This window comes from Stegostoma tigrinum, chromosome 29, assembly GCF_030684315.1.
Source record: "Stegostoma tigrinum isolate sSteTig4 chromosome 29, sSteTig4.hap1, whole genome shotgun sequence".
Taxonomy (NCBI): Eukaryota; Metazoa; Chordata; class Chondrichthyes; order Orectolobiformes; family Stegostomatidae; genus Stegostoma; species Stegostoma tigrinum.
This window is the reverse complement of record NC_081382.1, coordinates 34,350,258-34,368,441: the sequence shown is the minus strand read 5'-3', so window position 1 is coordinate 34,368,441 and position 18,184 is coordinate 34,350,258. Positions and strand designations below refer to the sequence as shown.

Genomic DNA, 18,184 nt, shown 5'->3' with positions numbered 1-18,184 from the left:
AGATTTTGCTACAGGACAAACAACCTCTCAGCCTGTGAAATACAGTCATGTACCCAAAGAATCTTGTACGTTTCAGTAAGACATTTTCAATGTTTTCACCAATGGGGCAATTTCTCCCAATCCACTTTGTCTAGACCCCTCATGATTTTGAATACTTACATCAAACCTGCTGTCAACTCTGTCTTCTCCCAGAAACATAACACCAGCTACTCAAGTCTCTTGAAGCATTCACATTATTTTTTTCTAATTTAGTCTAATTTAAGTATTTTTGATATTGCATTTAGTTCTTCATCTTTTCACGCAACTGTTGTATTAAAGTGTTCAACACAAGGCACAGTCAGCACATTGATGAATTTTAAGCAGATTGGCATTCTTCCCCAGCCTGAAAGCACACAATTAACCACAAAGAAGAATTCCAAAGAGATTTTGGCAAACTTTTTTTTTAAATACAAAGGATTCCATATCATCAGCAGTTTCAGTTTAGTTGAGGGAAACTGTGTAACTCAACTTCCCCAAAATGTCTTCTTCTAAAAAGGCTTACACTATAATAAACAATGAATATACATGAGTAGGCCATGAACTACCCGCTCTCATTGCACTGCCTTGCTTTTATCCTCACTATTTTCTCCATCAGTTTGTGCCCTTCTCTCGCCACGCTACCATGGCACACTTGATTAGCACCACATCCACCATTCATTCCTTCCATCACCAATGCTCAGTCGCAGCAGTGTGTACTATCTATGGGATACACTGCAGAAATTCATCCAAGATCCTGAGACAGCACCTTCCAAACCGGTGACTACTTCCATCTAAAAGGATAATGGCAGCAGATACATGGGAACAGCAGCATCTGCAAGATCTGTTCCAAGCCACTCACCATCCTGACTTGGAAACATATCACCATCCTTTCAGTGGTGCTGGATCAAATTCCTGGAATTCCTTCCCTAACAGCATTGTGTGTCTACATTCAGCACATGGACTGCAGTGGTTCAAGAAGACAGCTCAACACCACGTTCTCAAGGGCAACTAGGGACAAGCAATATATTGCTGACCAGCCAGTGACACTCACCCATGAGACAATTAAAAAATTGGTCCTGTAGACTTTAACTCCTCTCTGTTCAATGGCTTCTGCCAACTCTCCCAACTTCCCTCTTCCACAAAGCAGTTGGGACGAGGTGGGGTGGGGGATTGTGACTGGAAAATTACAGAGCTGATATTGATAGATTTCTGTTGGGCAGGGGACCAAGGTACATGGATGCAGTTAGGATTCAGGCCGGCCATGACCTAACTGAATAGTGACGGAATTGGCTGAAGGGGCCTGAATGGTCCATATTATTCTATGTTTCATGCCTCTTGAATGTCAGTAGACTGTGTGTGTGTGTGTGTGTGTGCGCGTGTGCTTGTAGGTGACTGGGGTGGATGGAGACAGATGGTCAGGAGATAGATCACAGCCCAGCTGTGTGATCACTCATTGCTCATAGGAATCAAAACTTGTCGGGGGGGAGTGGGGAAACAGTGGCTCAGTGGTCAGCAATGCTCCTTCACTGTGCCAGAGAGCTGGGTTCAGTTCCACCCTTGGGCGACTGTCTGTGTGGTGTTTGCATATTCTCCCTGCGCCTGTGTAGGTTTCCTCCGGGTGCTCTGGTTTCCTCCCACAGTCCAAAGATGTGCAGGCTAGGTGGATTGGCCATATTGTCCAGTGATGTTTAAATTAGGTGGGTCAGACATGGGAAATGCCAGGGTTGGGGGGATGAATCTGGGTGGGATGCTCTTCAGAGGGGTGGTGTGGACTTGTTGGGCTAAATGGCCTGTTTCCACACTGTAGAGATTCTATGAAATAGATGAAGGAATGTTTGCAGTCCCTCACTCAACTCCCTCCACAATTGGAATGGAAGCCACAAATATACGGCATTGGGCAGTGTATCAATTGTAGGCAAATGGCAGCTCCTCCTTGGCTGGTTTTTAAAATAATTTTCATTTTAAAATGTGTTGCTGACCCGGTTCCTTCTTTTTAACACTCTCTCTCAGATACTAACCTTTTACTGCAGCTTGATACTTCTGCAAAAAAACCTAAGTAAAAAGAACAGAAAAATACCATTCAGCCCATCCAGCCTGCTGTGCCATGCAAAATGCTGGTCTCATCTTAGGTTTCAGCTGCACCCTCCCATTTGCTCTCTGATTCCCAATTTCCCATGAGGCCAAAATTGTCTGAAACTAGAAGGCCTTTGATTGGTCATCCAGCTTCAACAGCCTGTTGGTTGATCAAACAATCTGTTTCCTCACCAATTAAGAGCTCATCCACTTGAAACACCTAACTTTAATTAGCTCCCTCCCTCAACCTAACATTATCTTACACCCCACCACTGTCCCCTGGACAAATGTTTGCGACACAAAAACAAATGTGGTCCTTGTTTCCCACCTCTAGTGTGAAACTCTGATTTTCCATTGCCAACTTTAATTGGAACGTCCCAATCCCTCCCCTGGCTCAAAATAATTCACTTAGTATAGACTGAATTTGGAACCTCCCCGGTCTGTACGTTTCTGCAAATTGCTACGTTTATCAGCTGAGCTGTAGGTAAACTATCCCTTGAATATCAGCAGAGTCTTTTCAGCTGTGTCAACTGATCTCTGCCACTTCAGTTAGAAGGTCATTACAGTTGATTTTTTGCACTCTTGAGCTACAAAAAGGAACTTCTAATACTTCCTGTCCTGCACACTGACCTATGGCATACATATGTGTGGTGATCGGCGTCTATCGCACCCATGACTTAGCTGACCTAGACCTCATGAAATAGGAGTAGGAGTAGGCCATTTGGCCCCTTGGGTCTGCTCTGCCAGTTAACATTATCATGCCTGATCTCTGCCACTTACCTGTTTGTCTCTCATAACCCTCATAGAAACATAGAAAAATAGGAACGGGAGTTGGCCATTCAGCCCTTCAAGGATGATCCACCATTCAATATGATCATAGCTGATCATCTAACTTAGTACACTGTTCCTACTTTCTCCTCATAGCCCTTGATCCCTTCAGGCTCAAGAGCTATACCTTCCTCCTTCTTGAAAACATTCAATATTTTGGCCTTAACTGTTGTTTGTGGCAGAGAATTCTACAGCTTCACCGCTCTCTGGGTGAAGACATTTCTCCTCATTTCAGTCCTAAATGACCTAACCCCGTATTCTTAGACTGGGACCCCTGGTTTTGGATTTCCCGGTCATCGGGAACATCCTTCCTGCATTTACCCTGTCTGGTCCTGTTAGAATTGTTTAAGCACCTATGAGATTCTCCTCATTCTTCTAAACTCCAGTGAATATTGCGCCAATCAATTCTGTCTCTCTTCATACGTCAGTCCTTCCAACTCAGAGATCAGTCCGGTAAACATTCATTGCACTTCCTCAATAGCCAGAACATTCTTCCTCAAAGAAGGAGATTAGAGCTGCACACAATACTCCAGCCGCGGTCCCACCAAAGCCTTTTCAGTTGCAGCAGGACATTCCTGCTCCTGTACTCGAATCCTCTCACAATGAAGGCCAACGTACCATTTACCTTCTTCACCACCTGCTGCACCTGTGTGCTTACTTTCAGTGACTGCAGTACAAGGACACCCAGGTGTCATTGACATTCCCCTCTCTCAATTTATAGCTGTGCAGATAATAACCCGCCTTCCTGTCTTTGCTGGCATTGTGGATAACTTCACACTTGTCCACATTAGATTTCATCTGCTGTGCATTTACCCAATTGTTCAATTTATCCAAATTACACAGACTCACATCTCTCAAAAACCTGTGCGGTTCTGTCTTGCATATATTCAATGACCCATCTTCCACTGATTCCTGGGCAGAGAATTCCAAAGATTAACAAGATGAACTCCCTCCTTATCTCTGTCTTAATTGGGAGACCCTATATTTTGATACTATATTCCCTAGTGCTAAATACCCCTGTGAGGGTAAACATCCTATCAGCAGCCACAGCCACACTGTCAAGCCTGCTCACAACCTTATATGTTGCAATAAGATTACCTCTCATTCTTCCAAACCCCAATGCGTATAGACCACATCTGCTCAATCTCTCCTCACAAGAAAATCCCTCATCCCATAATTCAAATAATCTCTGACTACTCCCAATGAAGGTTTATCTATCCTTGAGTAAGGAAACCTAAACAGTACACAGTATTCCAGGTGTCCATCTTGCCAATCTTGCTACAGCTGTAGCAAGATGTTCCTGATGTTTATTCTCCCTCTGCCTTGCAGTAAAGGCCTGCGAGATTCTGCAAACCATCCTGAAAGCCTGGGGCTTCTTTCTTTCATCCTTACCTGTTGATTTTGCTAGTTGTTTTCCACAAACTCTTCCCTCAATAGGGTAAATAGGTATAATGACAAAGAATTTTACATTAAAGACTGACTCTCATGAGACAAGAAAAGTCATTGCAAACTCTAAGTGAGACAGTTTGCAATATCTGAACAATAATTTTGAGTCAATTGAGATTTAACGACACATCAAGTAATCAAAGGTCAGAATCAATACTCTCGCAAATACATGAATGAGTTTTAGGAGGGGTTTATTCAATGTCTGACCACAATCATTAGTTTCTGTTAAAATTATCCTGCATCAACTGTGCCACAGAGCGATGAATTTGTGAATGAGAATCACCAATGAGAGCAGCTGAGCCTGAGATACTGTTAACTTCTTTATAAAAGAAGCTGGATGAATATCTGGTGCGAAGAGAGTTGATAGTTATAGGATCAGCTTCAGATTGAAGGTGATTAAATCTTCCATAAAGCACAGTGGTTCCAGTTCCTGTTTGGGTGCACTGTGTCTGCCGTGGTTGTGTGGATTAGAATGTTGCAGGTTTAATCTTTTTCCAAGATCTGAGTGCAACAATCAAGCCTGAGATTCCAGTGCAGTACTAAGGGAGCACTGGATTGCCAAAAGTGTTGTCTGGATAAGATTTGAAATTGTGATTCATTTGCACTCTAAGATGGGTTTTAAACGGGTGGTAGGATAATGGCACTGTCAATGGATACTTCAGAGACACACTGTCAATGGTCAATCCAGAGACACAGGCCAATGCTTTGGGGATATAGATTTAATTTCCCTCCTGGTAGCTGGCGAAGTTATAAATTCACTTAATAATAAAAAAAAAGTGTGGAATTAAAAGCAGTTTCAGAAATGACCCTTGACTGTTGAAAACTCAACCCTAATTCCTTTAGGGAAGGGATCCCAATGTGCTCTGACCTACATGTGACACCAGATCCACAGCAAAGTTGGTGACTCTGAAATGGCTGGGTAAACTGCTCAGTTCAAGAGATGAGTAATAATCTGACATTACCAGTGATGCCCACATCTCATCAAAGAATGAAACAAATTCCCGCGGCCTCTGTTTGAAGAATAGTAGACAAGTTATCCCTGGTGTCCTGGCTAATATTAATCCCTGAATCAGCATCACAAAAACAGATGACCTATATTATCACATTATTGTTTGTTTGAGTTTGCTATTAGTAAATTGGCTGTTTTGACTACATTGGAGAAACTTCATTGACTGTAAAGGATCTTTTTTGTGTCCTGTGGTTGTACAAGATGCTATATGAATGCAAGTCTATCTTACTTTTTACTTTAGGAGAAAACAGCAGACCAGAGATATATGGTGGTGGAGTTGGGGTAAGCTGTGAAAACACTGCACATCATTTGATAACTTCTGCTTATCAGGACATACGATTTGAGACCTAGACTGATTTGATCTTTGGGTGGAGTCATCTTAAAGGGCATATTCTTTTGTATTCTATATTTCCTCAGTTTTATTCTAACAAGTATCCACAATAACTGAAGCTTAAATTTACAATTTTTAAACAATAAAGAAATAGTTGGAAAGGGTGCCATTTGATGCACAGAAAGAAGTCATTCAGCCCATTGATAAATAGTGTCATACAGCAGAAACAAACACTTAGGTTCAACTCATCCGCACTGACCAGACATCCCAATCTGACTAAGTCCCATCTGGCCCATATTCCTCTAAATCCTTCCTATTCACATACCCATCTAGATGCCTTTTAAATGTGGTAGTAGTACCTGCATCCACCACTGCCTCTGACAGCTCGTTCTGCACATACCACCCTCTGTGTGAAAAAGCTACCTCTTTGGACCTTTTTAAATCTTTCCCCTCTCACCTTAAACCTATGTTCTCTAGATTTGGACTCGCCCCCACTCTAGGAAATGGAACTAAGCCCTTAACCTTATCCATGCCCCATATGATTTAATAAACATCAAAAAGGTCACCCCTCAGCCTCCAACACTCCAGAGACAAAAGCCCCAGCCTATTCAACCTCTCCCTGTAGCTCTGTCCTGGCAATAGCCGTGTAAATCTTTTCTGCACCCTCTCAAGTTTAATAACTTTCCTCCCATTGAAGGGTGACCAGAATTGTACACAGTATTCTAAAAATGGTCTCGCAAATGTCCTATACAGCCACCACTTGACATCCCAACTCCTATACGCAGTGTTCTGACCAATGAAGGCGAGGGTACCAAATGCCTTGTTCATCACCCTGTCTACCCATGATGTCATTTTCAAGGAACTGTGCACCAGCACCCCTAGGTCCCTTTGTTCAGCAACATTCCCCAGGGCCATACCATTAAGTGTATAAGTCCTGCCCTGGTTTGCCTTGCCAAAATGCAACACCTCACATTAATCTAAATTAAACTCCGTCTGCCACTCCTCGGCCCAGTGGCACATCTGATCAACGTCCCATCGTACTGTGAGATCATCTTCTCCCCTGTCCACTACACCACCTTATCTGGCATAATCTGCAAATTTACTAACCATACCTCCTGTATTCAAAACTAACTCATTTATATAAATGATGAAAAGCAATGAACCCAGCACCAATCCTTGTGGCACACTGCTGGTCACAGGCCTCCACTCCAAAAACAACCTTCCACCACCACCCTCTGTCTCCTACCTTCAAGCTAATTTTATATCCAATTGGTTAACTCCCCCTAGATCCTATGTGATTTAACATAACTAACAAGTCTAAACCTTATGGAACACTTTGCTGAAGTCCATATAGGCAATGTCAAACACTCTGCCTTCATCAATCCTCTTTATTACCTCTTCAAAAAATTCATTCAAGTTGATGAGACATGATTTCCCATGTACAAAGTCATACTGACTATCCCTTTCCAAATCCATATAAATCCTGTCCCTCGGAATCTCTTCCCACAATTTATCCGCCACTGATGTAAGGCTCACCAGTCCACTGCTCCCTGGCTTTTCTTTACAGCATTTCTTGAATAATAGCCAACGTCCAGTCTTCCGGCCCCTCCTCTGTGGTTGTTAATGATATGGCTATCTCTGCAAGAGGCCCAGTAATTTCTTCCCTAGCTTCCCACGAAGTTCTGGGAAATACCTGGTCAGGTCCCGGGAATTTATCTACCTTTATGCTTTTTAAGACCTTCAGCCCCTGCTCTTCTGTAATATGATCTCTTTTCAAGACATCATGATTTATTTCCCCAAGTTCCCTAGCTTCCATGTCCTTCTCCACAGTGAGTACTGATGCAAACTATTTGTTTAGTATCTCATTCATTGCCTGTGGTTTCACACATTAATGGCCACATTAATCTTTACAGTGCCCTTTACTCTCCCTAGTTACTCTTTTGCCATTAATGTATTTATAGAATCATTTTGGATTCTCCTTAACTCTATTTGCCAAAGCTATCTCATGTCCTCTTTTTGCCTTCCTGATTTATCTCTTAAGTATAATCTTACTGCCTTGCACTCTTCTTGGGATTCACTTGATCTAGCTGTCTACACCTAAATATGCCTCCTTCTGTTTCTTAATCAGAACTTCAGTTTCTCTAACCATCCAGCATTCCCTAGATCTACCAGCCTTGCCCTTCACAGTAAGAGAAACGTACTGCCTCTGAACTCAATGTTCTCATTTTTAGAGGCCTCTCATTTTCCAACCATCTGTTTACCTGCGAATAGCCTCCTCCAATCCACTTTTGAAAGTAAAAACCGAAAGAACTGCAGATGCTGTAAATCAGGAACAAAAACACAAACTCTGTTCTGAGGAAGGGTCACTGGACCTGAAATGTTAACTCGGATATTTTCTTTACAGATACTGCCAAACCTGCCGAGCTATTCTAGCAACTTCTGTTTTTGCAACTTTTGAAAGTTCTGGTCTAATATGTTCAATTGTATCTCGGCCAGCTAAATAAACCAGTCCAGCCATTTTAACTTTCCTACTTTCAGCACTTTGTCTGTAGCCTTGCAGGTTACAATGCTTCAGGTCCTGATCCAGGTCCTTTTACAGGAATTGAGTGTTTCCATCTTAACCACCAAATGGGGCAGTGAATTCCAGCCCCCGCAATATGCCCTCACAGCTATGTGGTTATGCAGTCATGATGAGGTTTGTGCACACCACTGGAGTGAATGTTGTGCAAATGCATTGACTTCGGGTTTTGGAAGTAACTCCTGTACACAGACCTCAAGAGTTCCACATTTGAAAAGAAATTTAGAGGAAACATTGAGAGATAGTAGGATCTGCCGTTGGTGGAGTCTGAGATAGCAAGGTGTGGAGCTGAATGAGCACAGCAGGCCAAGCAGCATCAGAGGAGCAGGAAAGCTGATGTTTCAGGTTGGGACCCTTGAAGGGTCAACAGAAAACATTGCCTTTTTGTTGAAAAACGTTTTACCCATATCCCTTTATCCCCTTTACAAATCACATTGATCAAACTGTCAACTTAACAGCAGAAATTAAAAATAATTGAGGTGATATTTTACTCCAGAACCACAGCCTTCAGCAGCCTAGGCCTCCCTTTTATCAGGTGCTGATTCAATTTAATCTCTAGTGACAATGATTATGGAAGCACAATGAAAAGGGGACACATTAACTGAGACATTAGCCATCAAATTTTAAATGATTAAAGAACAAATTTCTTCTCATATCTGAGACAAATTGTACTAATTAGAACACAGACTGAAAGTGAACTCTGATGATCATACCTGTCAACGATCAGTTCACTCTTGCTATCAACGCTGTTGACTTCTGCTGAATGAAACTCTCCTGTGCCATCTTTAGGAGAAAGTGCTTTCGTTTGACCATTGGCATTTTCTGCCTCACTCAGTCCTCTTTGGATATCCGTGACTTGTGATTCAACCGGTATAGATCTGTCACTTTTATTCTGAGCTGTGTCTGATTTGGTTGAAGGTTTGGTGGAATTTGACATTGCTGCATTCGAGTCAGAGAACACAGGCTGTGAACAACTAGGACTCGGATACCCCTGAGCTGGTTTGACTTCTTTGTATGACTCAGGTAGCGCAGGACCCTTCTTTGATGCCTCAGTTTGATCACTGTTTGGCACTGGTGGCAGTGGTCCCAGTCTGCTCCTCCCTCCTGCCTGCGCGTCTGAAGTACTGGAACTTTTGATTGGTTTCTGCACCCTGTTCGAGTTTCGGCGTGGCATTGTGCCAATGCAGGTGTACATTTCACTTGAATGAGCATAGCTGGGGCTCCGTGGCATAGTTTCCAAATCATCTACTGTTTCCTGTCCTACCTCCTGGTGAATCTGGAGGCCCAGGTGGTACTCTTCCAATTGTTTCTTCTTCTCATCAAGCGCACTGCTTGAAGATCGTCGTAGTGACAGATTGCGTGGGATGTTAGTTAAACTGCCGAAGCCCTTAATCTTAAAGAACTCTGAAACAAAAGCAACACATGAATGGTAATTAAAAAACATTTATAAAGTAAGAGACAACCACTGAGCCTATTAATCTTCCTCCTTCTACCAATGGTATAAAAGTGTCCTAACCAATATTCAATCAATAATTAACTGGATAATTTGATCTGTACAAAACGCTAGTGCGGCCTCACTTGGAATATGGCATGCAGTTCTGGTCGCCCCGTTACAGGAAAGATGTAGAAGCATTGGAAAAGGTGCAGAGGAGATTTACCAGGTCTGGAGCGAAGGCCTTATGAAGAAAGGCTGAGGGACTTGGGTCTGTTTTCATTGGAGAGAAGAAGGCTAAGAGGTTGATTTAATAGAGACACACAAGATGATCAGAGGAATAGATAGGGTGGACAGTGAGAGTCTTTTTCTGAGGATGATGACACCAGCTTGTACAAGGGGGCATAGCTACAAATTGAGGGGTGATAGATTTAAGACAGATGTCAGAGGCAGGTACTTTACTCAGAGAGCGGTAAGGGCATGGAACGCTCTGCCTGCCAATGTAGTTAACTCGGCCACATTAGGGGCATTTAAACAGTCCTTGGATAAGCATATGGATGATGATGGAATAGTGTAGGGGGATGGACTTAGATTAGTTCACAGGTCGGCACAACATCGAGGGCCGAAGGGCCTGTTCTGCGCTGTATTGTTCTATGTTCTATTTGTTTAGTTGCTATTTGTGGGAGCTTGCTTGTGAATTGGTTGTTGCTTTTACTACATTACAATAGTAAATACATTTCCAAAGTACCTAATTGACAATTAAGCATTGTGGAGCATCCAGAGGCTGTGAAATGTGGTATATTAATGTAAGTTATTTATTTACAACTTTTCAATACCATGAACCATGTCCCACACATTTAACTCAATTAATGTTTGCTTTAAAAAGCACAGAGTAGTTAGAATATGGCTTTCACTATGACATGGATTAATTGCGTTTGATTTATTCTTGTTGCATGTATCGAGGTAAGGTGAAAAGTGTTGTTCTGCATGCTGTACAGGCAGAAAGTACTATACAATGAGGCTAGATGTATATATAAGAGAGAAAGGGCTGGTGCAGTATGTTAATGCAATAAAGTATGAGTGTAGAGGGAAGAGGTTTGTATGAAACACAAACACTAGTGCTCACCAGTTAGACTGAATGGCAGATTTCTGTGTGTAACTTGTTTGTAATTCTATTTGATATAAATACTTTGCAATCTTTAAAGATATTCACCCAAACCTCTCTAATATTCAAAAATCCAAACAGAAAATGTTGAGAATATTCAACTGGCAGTACCTGTGGAGAGAGAAACAGCATTAATGCCCTGATGAGAAAGATCACAGACTGAAATGTTAAGTCTGTTTTTCTTTCCACAGGTTTTGCCAGACCTGCCGAGTCTTTCCAGTATTTTTTGTTCTGATTTCAGATTATTACTGTACTCAGTGTGTGGCTTTTATTTTAATGATCAACCATTCTTGAACCTTGCTCTGCTGCCCTTTTCAGCAAACATCCATCAAACCCCATTCCAGAAGCTAGAGGAACCACCATGATTATGAAATGATTCATCAGCAGGGTCTGTACATGTCCCTGGAGACACTTAACTTCATTTCCAATCAAATTCCCATCAAAAGAAAGATTTAGTCTCAAATGCTTTTGTTAGAGGTCAGTGCCAGATTTGCTGCTCAATCAGAGAAATGGGGAGGAACTTGTGTTTCGTTCAATCTTTAATCTCAATTGAGGCCTGTGTCTCTTTAACCTTCAATTAAAGGTTAACTGTGTTCAGCCTAAGAACCTTGACTTTACCAGCTCAAGGCAATGGGTTGAAGCTTGAAGACTAATGCCTTCATCTACCAGTCTTGCTTACAGTTAATATTTTACAGGGATGGTCATATTGCTTCTCTGCAAACAAAAAAAACTCTCTCCAAACCTCTCCAGGCAGGCCCTGTTCTTCTAATGCATGAGATATACTTGAATATTTGAAAGCTAATCATCAATTCTTGTTTAATGCACCACAAAATGTTCACTGGTGATGGATGTGCAGAAATTCCCTGTAGCAATATGGAGAACATTTTTGGCTTCTATTAAGGTGTGACATCTTTATCCTCTGTAAAATAGAACACCAGAAAGATTTGCATTCTAGAAACTCCATTCCCTACCTCAGGATGGTCTCAAAGCATTTTACAGCCAATTAGGAATTTTTAATGTGTGGTCATAACAGCGGAAAAAAAATGGGATAAACTGTTTGGTAAAAGATAAAAATGGAATATCATTTCAAGGGATTATTGTTTTTAGGAATTCTCAGATAGTGGTTTCAAAATTTCTGAATATATGCAGCATGACTGGTGTGGGAAGCAAACACATCACAAAGAACCCCTTACGTGTTTGGTGTACTGTAGGCTAGGGTTCTTGGTACTGAGCAGGTGAACAGGAGTGAGTTCACCATAATATGCAACGAAATTGAATTCACCAAAAATCTGGCAACTGTAGGCGAGCACCACAAAAGTTACCGTTAAAGCTTCTGGTCTGTTGTAAAAGCCCAATATGGTTTACTAATGACTTCCTGAGATAGAGCCCCTAACGAGTCTATGTCACCTCTGATTCCTGGAGCGGCTGACTCTTATGCCCTCTGGAAACCTGGGAGGGGCAATTAATTCAGCCTTGCCATTGTAGCCCACATCCCAAGTACACATTTTTAAAAATATCTTGGTGTTGTGGAAGAGGGTAGAACCTGAGGGGGAGTTTGCCCATTTGATCTGTGAGTTGCTGAGCTCAGATATGTTGAGCCAGGTGGAGGTCATTCAGCTGAGTTGCTAAGTTACAGCTCTTCACCAAGAATTGCCATTGAAGGGGGAGTGGAGAAGGGGACACCAGAAACAAAACCTGTGTCAGCAGGCAAGAGTTCCAGAGCAGCAGGGGACTCACAATTAAACTAAACACAGGGGAAAAACTGAGTGAAGAGAAATGTCTTGCTAATCTTCTAACAATATCTTAATGCTAATAAAAACTTAAAGAGTGCAGTAAAAGCCTGTTAGCAGACAAAAGAGGGAAATGTGGTTCACATTTAAGTTACAGATGAAAGGTCTCTCCGAGACAGCATTTTAACTTATTTCCAGATGTTGGAAACATCTGCTGTGTACGTTTAAAAAATATTTACTGTTTTGACTCTCCTGCACCTCCTTGTGGCTTCTCAGAGCATGGCAATAGCATTGTTCTTAACCCTAAACGCAACCCCCACCATCTCTGGATGAGCTCACCTTACCTGCCCTTGGGAATTTGTTGGTGAGAGGGAAATTTGAGCAAATCATCTGGAACAGAAATATCAACTCATGCGTCCCCTGGGGGTAGGACGCAGAAAATGAAGTAACATTACCTTAACATAAATACGTAAGTGGTTTTGAATAGTTGAAGAAGAACCAGGGCCCAAAGGAGATGTGTTTGTCTAAGACACTGCCCCATTCAGAAAATCTACACAGTATATATTTTTGCCAGTGTAAGGGACTACATATTTTTGACAAAAACAGAAATTCTAGCAAGAAAGCAGAATTAACGTTTCGGGTCTGGTAACCCTTCTTCAGAACTACATATTTTTAACTGTTTTAGGGATTTTATATGTAATTGGACTGCTAGAACTAAAATAGAAGAACGTTTTGCCATTTAAAAATCATGTGTTGGGCACCTACAAATGAAATGTTGCTTTTTGGAAGCAAAAAGAGGGAAGTTTGAGAATGATTGGCACCGAGAATCTTTCAAGTTGAGGAAATGGTACCTGGCCACAACCCTCTGATTGGTTGAGTTGCAGTGTGTTTTAAAAGCTATAACAGCCAAGCAGCCAATTGCATTAAATAATTTATAGATCAGTCACCATCAAGCAGAAAATAAAATGTCCTAAAATAGAATCCTTTCCTTTACCTAGAACAAAATAAATGTCAGGACTTACACATCGAGGGAGGGTACAATCTAAAATAACATGATAAACGTTTTAAAAATTAACATTTAGTACCTTAAAAATCCACTAATTAATCTTCTAAGAGAACTTTATGATTGAAAAATATATTTTTTCAGGGCCAATTATAAATTTATCAAATTTTATTTGTCATATTTACCACCTGAAAGGAGAAGGGCAGCAGATATATGGGAACACCAGCACCTTGTGTTCCCCTCCAAGCCATTCACCTTCCTGACTTGGAAATATGTGGTCATTCCTTCACTGGATCAAAATTGTGGAATTTCCTTCCTAATGGCATTGTGGATCCCTACACCACAAGGACCGAAGAGGTACAAGAAGGCAGTTCACCACCTTCTCCTGGGCAATCAGTGATGGGCAATAAATGCTGGTCCAACCAGCAATGCCTACATCTCATGAAAAGATAATCACCCGATTAAACAAGCTGTTGTTTTGTAAAGGGCTTTGAGTAGCAAAGTTGGGAAGGAATATTAAATTTTTCTCTGATTTTCCCTGCTCTGAGAGGGAGCCACACCATGGTCTGACACTGTCAGGTGACAGCCAGTGACATCAGGATTTCCATACTAATTTGCACATTCCTTCTATCTCCTTCCCAAAATCCACAAACCTGCCTGCCCTGGTCGACCCATTGTCTCAGCCTGTTCTCAGCCTGCGGACTCATCTCCACCTATCTGGACTCCATTTCTTCCCTTTGGTCCAGGAACTCCCCACCTACGTCCGTGACACCACCCACGCCCTCCACCTCCTCCAGGACTTCCAATTCCCCGGCCCCAAACACCTCATTTTCACCATGGACGTCCAGTCCCTATACACCTGTATTCCTCATGCAGATGGCCTCAAGGCCCTCCGCTTCTTCCTGTCCTGCAGGCCTGACCAATCCCCCTCCACCAACACCCTCATCCGCCTGGCCGAACTCGCCCTTACCCTCAACAACTTCTCTTTCGATTCCTCCCACTTCCTACAGACCAAGGGGGTGGCCATGGGTACCCGAATGGGCCCAAGCTATGCCTGCCTCTTTGTAGGTTACGTGGAACAGTCCCTCTTCCGCACCTACACAGGCCCCAAACCCCACCTCTTCCTCCGTTACATTGATGACTGTATCAGCGCCGCCTCTTGCTCCCCAGAGGAGCTCAAACAGTTCATCCACTTCACCAACACCATCCACCCCAACCTCAAGTTCACCTGCGCCATCTCCAGCACATCCCTCACCTTCCTGGACCTCTCAGTCTCCATCTCAGGCAACCAGCTTGTAACTGATGTCCATTTCAAGCCCACCGACTCCCACAGCTACCTAGAATACACCTCCTCCCACCCACCCTCCTGCAAAAATTCCATCCCCTATTCCCAATTCCTCCGCCTCCGCCGCATCTGTTCCCACGATGAGGCATTCCACTCCCGCACATCCCAGATGTCCACGTTCTTCCAGGGCCGCAACTTTCCCCCCGCTGTGGTCAAGAACGCCCTTGACCGCGTCTCCCACATTTCCCGCAACACATCCCTCACACCCCACCCCTGCCACAACCGCTCCCAGAGGATCCCCCTCGTCCTCACATACCACCCCACCAACCTCCGGATACAACGTATCATCCTCCTACACTTCCGCCATCCACAATCCGACCCCACCACCCAAGCCATTTTTCCATCCCGACCCTTGTCTGCCTTCCAGAGAGACCACTCTCTCCGCAACTCCCTTGTCCGCTCCACACTCCCCTCCAACCCCACCACACCCGGCACCTTCCCCTGCAACCGCAGGAAGTACTACACTTGCCCCTACACCTCCTCCCTCACCCCCATCCCAGGCGCCAGGATGACCTTCCGTATCGAACAGATGTTCACCTGCACATCTGCCAATGTGGTATATTGTATCCATTGTACCCGGTGTGGCTTCCTCTACATTGGGGAAACCAAGCGGAGGCTTGGGGACTGCTTTGCAGAACACCTCCACTCGGTTTGCAACAAATAACTGCACCTCCCAGTCGCGAACCATTTCAACTCCCCCTCCCATTCCTCAGACGACATGTCCATCATGGGCCTCCTGCAGTGCCACAATGATGCCACCCGAAGGTTGCAGGAACATGAACTCATATTCCGCTTGGGAATCCTGCAGCCCAATGGTATCAACGTGGACTTCACAAGCTTCAAAATCTCCCTTTCCCCTACTGCAACCCAATACCAGCCCAGTTCTTCCCCTCCCCCCACTGCATCACAAAACCAGCCCAGCTCGTCCCATCCCCCCACTGCATCCCAAAACCAGCCCAGCCTGTCTCTGCTTCCCTAAACTGTTCTTCCTCTCACCCATCCCTTCCTCCCACCTCATGCCGCACCTCCATTTCCTACCTACCACCTCATCCCACCTCCTTGACCTGTCCATCTTCCCTGGACTGACCTATCCCCTCCCTACCTCCCCACCTATACTCTCCTCTCTACCTATCTTGTTTTCTCTCCATCTTCGGTCCGCCTCCCCCTCTCTCCCTATTTATTCCAGTTCCCTCTCCCCATCCCCCTCTCTGATGAAGGGTCTAGGCCCGAAACGTCAGCTTTTGTGCTCCTGAGATGCTGCTTGGCCTGCTGTGTTCATCCAGCTCCACACTTTGTTATCTTGGATTCTCAAGCATCTGCAGTTCCCATTATCCCCAACATCACAAAGTTGTGGTCTGTTTCAGAGGGCTAGTAACAGTGAATGTTGGCAGCTCGCCATCAACCCCTTCTCCCTTCCCAAGAAAAATCTCAGCTAACACATAAGTAAATGAAGGAATTTGTGTTTTAAATAAATTTGATATCTAAATAAGAACTGGCAAGTAATTTGAATGATTGAGTTGTTTTCTCTTTCACAAAACTAGTTTATGCAGGGCTGTTTCTTTTATAGTGTGCTAGGAAGTTGTCTGTTCAATAGCTGCTGCAGACCTGCTTTTGAATGAACTCTGGTTTCATTCCCACTGTTGCCCTCCCAGGATTTGTAACAATCTGTCCCCTGTGGACCAGGGTCCCTCAGATTAATAAATAAGTAGTATTTTAAAATAATAGCAAGCTCCAGGAATCACCCTTTCACCTGGTATTAGCAGTGCTGGGAGTCCAGAAACAATAAGCTGAAACAGTCTGTTGAGGGTACATTTTGTCACTTTGCATATCTCCCACCTAATTTTGACATTTTAAAAAGTGAAAGCCCAAACCAAAGGGATTCTGTTAATCAACAGCCTTTCCATGATCTGTAGCCTCTTCAAATGGTGGTGGTTCTTGTAGTGTGCTTCTGGGAGGGGGAGGAGGTCACATTGAGAGGCTTTTTCCTCCAACACTACCCAGTAACTGCTGTTTGCTAGCCACCAACATGAATGAGGGTGAGGCTGCTGTGAGTTGGATGTTGATATCCACCATCCTTCCCAGAAAGACCATTCTCCACCTAACCAGCAAGGCCAGAGAGCTGTTCAACTGTGAAAGGCAGCTCTATTCACACCTCACATCCTGTCCAACAAGGTGGATGATATTCCCGTCAGGAGGGGGGACCCTGAAGCTCTTTCTTACCCCTCCCTAGCACCCACACCACCAACACCAAATCGCTTTAGAAATTTCACCCTCTCGTGAAATTTCCAACCACTTGGGTTTTATTGACCACTGTGTGAATGAAATTCTGATGCTTCAGCAGAATGAGGAGGTCTGGGGATATACAAATTAGCCAGCCAGGGCCATCTATGGTTGCGGGGGTGAAGAGAAAGTTGAGATGTTCCCAGGGCTTGTGAGTTCAGCCATTTGAGAGCCAGGAGAATTCAAACATTCTCAGCTATTTCTGGATTGAATTCCTACAGAGCATATGTGGTTGATTATGAGAATGCCTGGTGCGGTTTAGTGACTTAATGACATCTTAAAATAACAATCAGTCTATGAGACCCCTGCTTAATGAAATTATGTAGTTTGGGAATGATGTTATGTTTGCTTTTAATCATGGGCTTCTCAGTGGCTTTGAGGTTAAAGCTGTAAGGCTGAATGGAAATGTACATTTTTTGTACAGGATTCAGTGACAAGGTTAGAGTTTTCCCAGCCAGCTCTCATTAACCCAGACTGGGTCCCTGTGAGCAGATGTCAAACATCTGTAGACATAAGGGGAACAGAATACTTCTCACCACCATATGAAAAAAAGAGATGATGGGAAGTTACTCCTAGATGTAGTTACATGTCTTCCTATGATTTGTTAAAAAGATAAAGAAAGACGTGCATTTAGAAAGCACCTTTTCTGCATTTAAGCTATCCCAAAGCAGTTTACAGCTCATTAAGTACTTTGAAAGTACAGTCACTCTTTTAGTGTTAGAGACTCAGCAGACAGCAACCTTGCACATACATAATGGAACGGTCGCAACACAGATGCAGGCCATTCAAACCATGGTGTCTGTGCCGCTCTCTGCAATGGCAACTCAGCTGATCCCACTTCCGTGCCTTTTCACATAGCCCTGCAATTCTTTTCTCCTCAGATAGTAACCCAATTGCTTTCTGAAAGCTGTGACTGAATCTGCCTCCACTATACTGTCAGGCTGTA

At 43.5% G+C, this 18,184-nt stretch overlaps 1 protein-coding gene across 4 annotated transcripts in view; it reads right to left on the bottom strand.

The window, feature by feature from the left end:
- LOC125465457 (SH2 domain-containing protein 3C-like) overlaps nucleotides 1-18,184 on the bottom strand; it is a 160,637-nt gene that overhangs the window by 91,135 nt on the left and 51,318 nt on the right. For all 4 annotated transcript variants that reach the window (XM_048559004.2, XM_048559005.2, XM_048559008.2 and 1 more), the window contains one exon: nucleotides 8,997-9,687. In XM_048559004.2, the coding sequence (XP_048414961.1) occupies nucleotides 8,997-9,687 (691 nt within the window). The remainder of the gene's footprint in view (nucleotides 1-8,996; nucleotides 9,688-18,184) is intronic.